Genomic DNA, 9,122 nt, shown 5'->3' on the forward strand with positions numbered 1-9,122 from the left:
AGGCATTACGTTGTATCCTCCTCCTTTAGGATATTGATATTTATTCCTAATATTATGTTTCCATGCCTAAAAACTTCCCTCTAATGTGAAAAGTTCCAACTTAGATATACTGTGTTACTCATGGGAAACTTCTAACCACATGCTCTTCAGATACAATTCCTGTATGATTCAGGAGCTTTGAGATTTTTCTGTTTTGAGTTCTGCTAATGGATGGCATCTCTTTCACTTAAAATCATTCAGAAAACCAATGGCTTTTGACATTGACGTGATCTCCAGGTGTACAGATCCTTGAGACACTGATTTCCTTTTCTGAGTACCATGAACAGATGGGTTAGGTCAGAATTGCGTGAGAAACCAAGAGGGCTTCCAACCCCACCACCGTAACACAGCAGAGGCGTAGCTGACTCTCTTGGAAGTCAGCTGCTGTCACAGGCTCCCCTGACACCTGTATTTTCATTTCCTGATTTTCTGGTAACATGATGTAGACAGATTTTTTTTGAGTGTGTGTGTGTGTGTGTGTATTTATACACACACACACACACACATATATACAGATTTTTTTTGAGTGTGTGTGTGTGTGTATATATTTATACACACACACACACACACATATATATATATGAGTTCAATTTGCCAGCATATAGCATAACCTAGTGCTCATCCCATCAAGTGCCCCCCTCAGTGTCCATCACCCAGTTACCCTAACCCCCCGCCTACCTCCCTTTCCATCACCCCTTGTTAGTTTCCCAGAGTTAGGTATCTCTCATGTTCTGTCACCCTCACTGATAATTCCCACTCATTTTCTCTCCTTTCCCCTTTATTCCCTTTCACTATTTTTTATATTCCCCAAATGAATGAGACCATAAAATGTTTGTCCTTCCTTTCACTATTTTTTATATTCCCCAAATGAATGAGACCATAAAATGTTTGTCCTTCTCCGATTGACTTATTTCACTCAGCATAATGCCCTACAGTTCCATCCACATTGAAGCAAATGGTGCGTATTTGTCGTTTCTAATGGCTAATATTCCATTGATACATAGACCACATCTTCTTGATCCATTCATCTTTCGATGGACACCGAGGCTCCTTCCACAGTTTGGCTATTGTGGACATTGCTGCTATAAACATTGGGGTGCAGGTGTCCCGGTGTTTCACTGCATCTGTATCTTTGGGGTAAATCCCCAGCAGTGCAATGGCTGGGTTATAGGGCAGTTCTATTTTTTTTTGAACGTTTATCTCTAAAGTCTTTCTTTCTTGATGCTGTGTTATATTTTATTAACTTACCTGTTGAATAAATTGACTCTTGCAGGCTACTTCTCATATGGGTAATTCCACTCAGACCGCTGTGAGGGATGCAGTTGCTGGGAGGCCACCTGTGGATAAAAAAGCTCAGTAGCATCTTGACAAGAGGATTCAATGAGAACGCAGTCAGCCCCTCCTGATTTCTGGGTTTCTGCCACGGCCACAGGTCCAGAGGAACGCAGGTCTGGGATCACCCAGGAAGAGCTGAAACTCAGCAGTAATAAATTAATAGACCTTTCCCATGGCTTCAAATTCTTAAACATTTCTGTTGGAAGCATTTCTTTTCCTTGCTGATATAGATCCAAGCCTGTGTCTGTTTTATTACTCTCTGCTTTGTGCACTTTATGGGGGAGAAAGCTAAAGGAAAAAAAAATGCAAATATGGTTTTAAATCCTGCATGTGTCACTTAGTGCCTTTTAAGATTGAATCCAGGCTTTTGAAGACAAGGATAGCCTCATGAAAGATTGTTGTTTAGTGGTGAAACCTGTCAGTTTCTTTTATACTGTTACCATTTAAAAATGTTTACGAAAGTTGCAAAAGCTTCAGAACAAAAGACTGAAAATGACACCATTACACTGTTATTTAAAGTCTTAAAGAATCTTGCTTGCCATATAGTGTGGAAAACCACATTCTATTTAAATCCATCATACACTGAAATTTATGGTCTTTTACTGACAGGCTAGCAGTTTTGTTGGAGCAAACTCTTATTTTTACCTTCATTCTTGTAGCTTCTTTTTAGAAAAGAGGCCAACATGCCTTGAAAAGCCAGAGTGGCTCATAATGAAAGGAGTGAGCTTGATACTTTAAAACAAAACAAAACAAAAAAACCCTGAGTTTGATGAACCATGTGACATCTGATAAGTCATTTGAACTTGTGCCTTGGTCAGATTCACTCTTTGCAGGTTTATATTCACATATGTATTATATATAACTCATGGTTGTTACTTGTGAGGTCTAGTTTTCAAGAGTTCTGCGTTAAGAAGATAACTTTATTAAGGATTAAAGGAAAGACATTATTACCAAACATTATTGTCTTTAGTTGTCCTGTTTCATGTGGCCTAGGCAGTAAGTAAATCAGGTCTTTATCCAAAACATTTATTTGCATTCTCCTATGCACAAATATTTTTAATAATAAAGCTAAAATTGTCAGTTTTGTTTAGTGAGTCTTCCTTTATTAACTTCACTTGACTAATCTGGAAACTTTAAAATAGCTTTGGCTTAGTGAGGACCAAAGTCCCACCCAAATATGGATAGTATCTAGAAGTATCTAAGTAATCTTTTTTGTTACCTTGATTGGGTGAAAAAACATTTTATCTGTTAGTTGCCTTTTCCTTTGATTTATAATATAATGGTGAATTTAAAGATTTTTAAACTTTTAAAGATTGCCTTGTAAGTATTTATGTAAGCATTCAGGTATGAGAATATTAATTCTTAAGGTAATTTTTGTTGTGGAAGGGAGATAGGAAGGCTTAGGCAAAACCCAAGTGTTGATTCTATGTATATGAAGTCTAAGTGGAAAGCAGAAAAAAGAAGCATGTAGTCTCTGTATCAAAGAATTTTCTTTTTATTACTTTAACATTTCACAACAGAAGTATTTCTGTAAGTCTGAATTAATTCCAAGCATTTTATATTTTTTTATATCTACATACCATCTTGCCCTGAAATTCTTGCTATTTTATTCATTTGCCATTACATTTTAGGAAAATTCCTAAAAACTGTTTACTTGGATAACAGTGATGCTCAGTTTGACTGTTAAATTGAAAGCTTCTCTTTGAAATTTTGGTGCATTTTCAGGTGGCCTCTCATCCTCTCTTATGTTTATACTTATTAGCTAAAGGCTTTGCAGATGTGAGATACTTGGCTTTTAATATATTGTAGAAGCACATTTATAGATTTCAGAATAATTGTCTAGAGTGATGCCTTTAAAAGGTGAGAAAAGGATGATCTAAAACTTATTTTAATACTAAAGTATTAGAATTTTTAAAATAAAACATGTGAAAGTGTATAACTTAGTGAAATCTTAGTATTTAATTACTGTTTAAATTCACCATTTCTGTTTCAATCTTAAAGAAATAATTTGGTTTAATTGTCCTGGGGAAGCCTTATTATTTTTGTCTTTATTAGTTAACTTATTCTGCCTCTGGAAAGTGTTTATAAAGCTCTCTCAGTGAAGATCCTTAGTGAGTTTTTGTTGGCCTATTTTCTTTATTTTTACAGTAAATTGGTAGTTTTATATCAAGTTTTTCAATAAAAGATGCATTCTCATTGCTGGCCTTAAAGAGTCCTGGGGAGATTTATAACCAGGGTGAAGAGAATATCTTTTACCTCTTAACTTCCCTCAGCCTTTAATTCGTGGGTCAGAAACGGGTTCACGCTGAAAGTGTGTGCTTGTTCTATGTTGCTCTGCCACTCCTGACCAGCCTTCTCATGCAAGCATTTATGGTTTGCACATTTCTAATGGTTATATGGGGGCATATTCCTATTAACGAATAAGAGGAGGTTCTCGGAATTTCTATGAAAAGTATTCATTTCAGGAAAAAAAAAATGTTTTCTTAAATCCAGTTAGCTTTTTATAGTAAAAATAATAGAATAAAAATTTCAGTTCTTTCATGAGTAATCTTTCTAGATTGGTTTGTGGATAAAATGAGGGCAGATGATCATGACTGATGATCAGCATCTTCAAAGTCATATCCTATTTTAGCAATATACCAAGAAGTCCGTTCCATGGAGGTTTATGTATTAATACCTACTTTGTACTTGGTAGAATGCTTATGGAATATTGTTTTGCTTTATCTGCTTTCTCTTTTCTCTGTAACATGAAGTGAAAGGCTTTAGGCAAACAAACTGCCTTGTTACTGGCAGTGTGTTCTTAGCAGGTCATATCCAGTATTCTACCTAACTTACAAAAGTGGTGTTTTGGATAGTGTGAGTTTGGATGGGTGTTTATGTATTACGGGCAGATTACAGATAAGTAGGTTGACTTAAGCCCAGGCAAAAGTGACAAAAAATAAAAAAAAAGGGTTTATTTTTTCCTTTCTTTTTCTCTTTTTTTTAATGATTTATATGGAAGTCTTCATAGGACTTCCTCCCCCACCCCACATAGAACTATTTAAATGTAATTTAGGATGATTTAGGATGGCTCCCATCCAAGGTAGCCAATGTGGGCTACATCTTTCTGGCTTACATTTAGATCTGACAAAATTTTAATCAAGGAATAGGGCATAATGAAGACAAACTTCAGTCATGAAAGTACAAATGATTAGTGTAACTGCTTTTTTAAATGACATTAAGCCCATTGTAAGGGACCATTTACTGTGATAGAATAGTTTTCCTTCTGTCCTTTTATAGTTTTGGGTAGTGGCTCTCATCTACTTTGGAGTGCCTCAGACTTATTTGGGAGGTTTGTTTAAAGCCATTCAGACTCCTGTAACTTCTGTCAGGGATTGCCTCAGCGGGTCTGGGTTGTGGCCCTGGAATCACCACTTTGATAGGCAGTAGTGCAGGTAGCTCAGAGACCAGTGAGATAGACTGCTCTGTGGGATGGCAAACTGCAATTCACTATTGTTTGGAGGCAAGTGGACAGATGGACAGCTTCTACCTGAGGCTCAGAATAGGTGCTCTGCTACTGGAGACTATGACTGGGAGTTCATGTGTTCAGAGTAATAAGGGCGATGTCTTTCATCTAGAGGATTAGCTAAGCTCATTAAAGCTGTTTTTCTAAATTACAATAACATAGTGCCTTCTCTGGAAAAAGAATGTACAAGTGTCCTGTTTACTAACAAGTGTAATTAGGATTTTAAAAACCCACCTTTTGAAAGTTTTTCTTTTAAAAAGCAAAGTTCAGCACTGTGACTTGAACCCCTCCATCTTTTCGTGCACAGAAAACCTTAAGCCATAAATAAAAATAATAACAAAAAGGATGGAGAAGATAACTTTGAAAATTAGGGACAGAGATACCCAACAACAGGAACTTTTCAAAACAGGTCTAAAAGCAGAAAGATTTCAAAAGCAGTTTTCTTCCTTGAAAGGAATTTAATGAGCCAGAACTAAAATTTAAATGTAGTACTCTTATAACCAAGGAAACATTGCAATTGATTCCTGAAGCTTTCTAATTTAGATGGCTAAATGCTGCCATGGACTTAAGCCTTAAAGGGGCCAGTATTAATCCTGAGCATTAACAAGTTTTCTTTTTCTTTTCTTTAAAAAATTATTTGTTGAAAATTCTTTCTCCTAGACTCCTGCCTTTGAACGGCTTTAAAACTTAATACACTTTTTAAAAAGTGCAATGGGATGAGATTATGCTACTTTATTAAAAGCATGTTTTCTGTTTCTTAGCTGTGAGGTCATTTAATTGAATAAAGATCATAGCACCATGTCTGTATTGTTTTTTTTCTTTCTCTGCTCTTTAATACGGGAAGGTCTATGAAATAGGTTTGGGCTTGGCAAAGTGAATAGGAAATCTAAGGGAGGGATAACTCTGTGTCAAAGGTGGTAGTGGTAATGTGGTTCGGGTGCATCACCTTTCTCTGTCCTGCGAAACAATACTGAACAGTCTTACTAGCATAGTGCTGGAGGAGGCCATGGACTTGAAGATGTTGCTTAAAATCGAACACGTTTTATTTACAGTAACATGGACATGTGAGGACCCTTGAACTTGTGACACTTCGATTTGGTTGCCCCATCTGGTTAAATGGTTCCTCTTTGGGAGTGAGTGAAGCTCTATCGAAAGCATTCCCTTTCACTGGTGGCCTTAGAGCCAGTGGAGAGGTCGCATTAAAGTTCCCAGATATTGACCAATTGCTAGATAGAGCCCATTTGGCCCTGTGCTAAGAGTTCTAGTATGTTTCTAGTTTGAAACATATACTTGGAGCGTTCAGTGGCCATCCCTCCATCACTCCATCCCTCCCTCTCTCCCTGATGGTGATCCTGTGTTAGGTGCCAGGCTAGCTGTTGCACATGTGTTCATCACCGTATCATTTGGGAAGGTGCAAACGATAGAATATGAAGAGTACGGTGAGAACTTGGGGGCTACCATCAGAGTGTTAATGCCTTCATTAGCATAAGCTGGGGAGAAGGAAAGACAAGTGGGGAAAGTGGGTGTGTGTGGATGGGGAGAAGTCAAGCAAACTATGGTTTGTCAGTGCATTGACATTCTTGTCTTTGATAACCATATATTCGCAAAGATGAGTTCAACCCTAGTTAGCTTAATTGAAGGAAAAGCAATTGTAAGTGAATGTCTAGGAGCAAAACTGTCAACAGGCACTGAAGAAACTCAAACATCAACAAGGCTATTATCTCAAATATATTGGCTGTATTCTCTGCTTTTCCAGATGGATTTCTTTCATGCTGTGGGGGAGGTAAGGCACAGATTACAGGGTTACATCATACTACTTTTATGTCTCCAGAGGAAAGGGCTATTTACTTTTTGACCCATTGCCTATTTAAAAATGTGTGTACACATAGCTGCAACTTAGAGAAGGCTCCTGATTGGCCTGGCATGGGTCATATGTTCAGGGTCCATTGTGATCGCCTGGGGGCTGGGCCTTGATAGCTGGACCAAGGTCACATGTGTCTTTAGTCAGGGTGATGTGGACTGATTTGGCGGGTCCACCAAAACCACAGTCACCAAGTGAAAGACCGCTGGGCAAACAAAAACAAATGTCCACTACAGTTCCCAGTTCCCCAGACTGTTGGGCCATTTAACAGAGTGGGATTGAGAAAGACTGGAACATTTCAGGAATGTTCTTTCAAGGGGAAGTATGGTGGTTATGCTGCACATTTATGCAGGGGAAGCTCTCCAGAGTGTCTCACTGGGATTTGTCATTAGTAGGACTTGAGGGGTTTCAGAGATGGGATTCAGGAGGATGTTACACTTCACCTTCCTTTTCTTTCATAAAAACCTAATTTTTCTGGTCAAACTATCAGACTAGGCCTATTCACAAAGCTGCACCAGAGTAGCCTGGGTAAATATTAAAAAAAAAAAACACCCTGTATACAGGGGCACCTGACTGACTCAGTCAGCAGTGACTCTTCATCTCAGGGTCTTGAGTTCAAGCCCCACATTGGGCACAGAACCTAACTTAAAAAAAAAAAAAATCCTGTATTCAGTGGACTGATAGAGTTTTCCCCAGCAGAGTGTTCAGGTTTTGAAAGTTAATGTCAAGCAACGGGCAGCGCCAGTGGTGCAGTGGTTTGGTGCCGCCTGCAGCCTGGGGTGTGATCCTGGGGTCCCAGGATCGAGTCCCACATCAGGCTCCCTGCATGGAGCCTGCTTCTCCCTCTGCCTGTGTCTCTGTCTCTTTCTCTCTGTGTCTATGAATAAATAAATAAAATCTTAAAAAAAAAAAAAGTCAAGCAACAGAAACCCTCATGTTCTCACAAAACGCTCCTAATAGATTCTGCTCCTTTAAATGTGGCTTGCCTGCCCTCTCACTGCTTTTCCCCCTCCTCCTGCCCTGGCCTTGCAGCCCCTCCTATCCCACCTGTTCAGAATCCCCACAAGGCATCCTGTCTTCAGCATAAGCCTGAGCCATTTTCTCCTACTTTCTCAGAGACAGCAAAACATCAGATTCTCCTGGAGGAGCCATCCTCCTCCTCAGAAGGCAGAGAATGGAGACCTTGTAAATAATATTACCCTTTCTCACTGCAAGAAGATCAGGGCTCCATGGCTGTGGTTGCAGAAAAGACTGGAGGCTTTGGGGTCAGCCCTGGGTTTGATCCTGGCATGGCTTCCCACCTGAGCCTTGGTGATGGACTTGGGAGGGGGGGTTATCCACAGTCTGGCTGGTGGAGGTACCTACATCATGTGGGGTAGCTTCTCAGCCTGAGGTCTGTCTTACTGCGCTCCTGTTCTGAGCACCTGGTGGAAGGTGAAAATCACTTTGCTGACATCCTCATCCCTTATCCTCTTGTTTTGTTTTCCCTGGCACAGCACAGGGGGAAATAAGGGAAGTGACATCTGGGCAGTTCTGAAAGCAGAGAGTAGGGATGAGCAGAAGTCAGTCTGGTGTTCTCAAACCCGAATCCCTCTGCCTTGAGTTTGGACTGCTTTACAGATAGTCACTTGCTTAATATGCAAAACATCTGTTGGGTGAGTAGTGATGCCCATAAAGTTATGGTATTTATTTGTGTTGCCTCTGACTCTCTGGTTGGGAAGCCAGTGAATGACGGGATGTGATGAGCATGTGTTTTCCCTCATGTTGACAGCCACATGTCCTTTTGTTTGTTTGTTTTTTGTAAATTTTTTTATTGGAGTTCGATTTGCCAACATATAACACCCAGTGCTCACCCCGTCAAGTGCCCATCACCCAGTCACCCCGTCCCCCAGCCCACCTCCCCTTCCAGTACCCCTTGTTCATTTCCCAGAGTCAGCCAACATGTCCTGATGAAGATTTACCACGTGCCACACATCAGGCCCAGGACTTTCTAAGCATTTCATTTTTTGCTCTCCCTTTGGGGAGTGTATTTTTACATGTTATATGTTGTCCAATATCATCACCATTCCCTTTTTTTTTTTTTTTTAATTTAAAGATTTTATTTGTGAGAGACACAGAGAGAGGCAGAGACATGGGCAAAGGGAGAAGCAGGCTCCCTGTGGAGAACCTGATGCGGAACTCCATCCCAGGACTCCGGGTTGGTGACCTGAGCCGGAGGCAGACGCTCAATTGCTGAGCCACCCAGCTGCCCCTATCACTCCGTTTAAGAGGTGAATAGACTGAGGCTCAGAGAGGGAAGGGTCTCCTGGACCCTATAATCAGCAAGTGACACACAGGGCCTGGATGTGGCCTAAGCATCTTGACTGCAGGCCTCCGGGCTGG

General features: G+C 40.1%; 1 protein-coding gene across 4 annotated transcripts in view; it reads left to right on the forward strand.

The window, feature by feature from the left end:
• Positions 1–5,680, forward strand: part of ATL3 (atlastin GTPase 3) — a 58,530-nt gene extending 52,850 nt beyond the window's left edge. For all 4 annotated transcript variants that reach the window (XM_049096435.1, XM_049096436.1, XM_049096433.1 and 1 more), the window contains exon 13: positions 1,313–5,680. In XM_049096435.1, the coding sequence (XP_048952392.1) occupies positions 1,313–1,399 (87 nt within the window). In that variant the 3' untranslated portion in view covers positions 1,400–5,680. The remainder of the gene's footprint in view (positions 1–1,312) is intronic.
• The last annotated feature ends 3,442 nt before the right edge of the window (positions 5,681–9,122 follow it).

This window comes from Canis lupus, chromosome 18 (genome assembly GCF_003254725.2).
Source record: "Canis lupus dingo isolate Sandy chromosome 18, ASM325472v2, whole genome shotgun sequence".
In the NCBI taxonomy this organism is placed as follows: domain Eukaryota; kingdom Metazoa; phylum Chordata; class Mammalia; order Carnivora; family Canidae; genus Canis; species Canis lupus.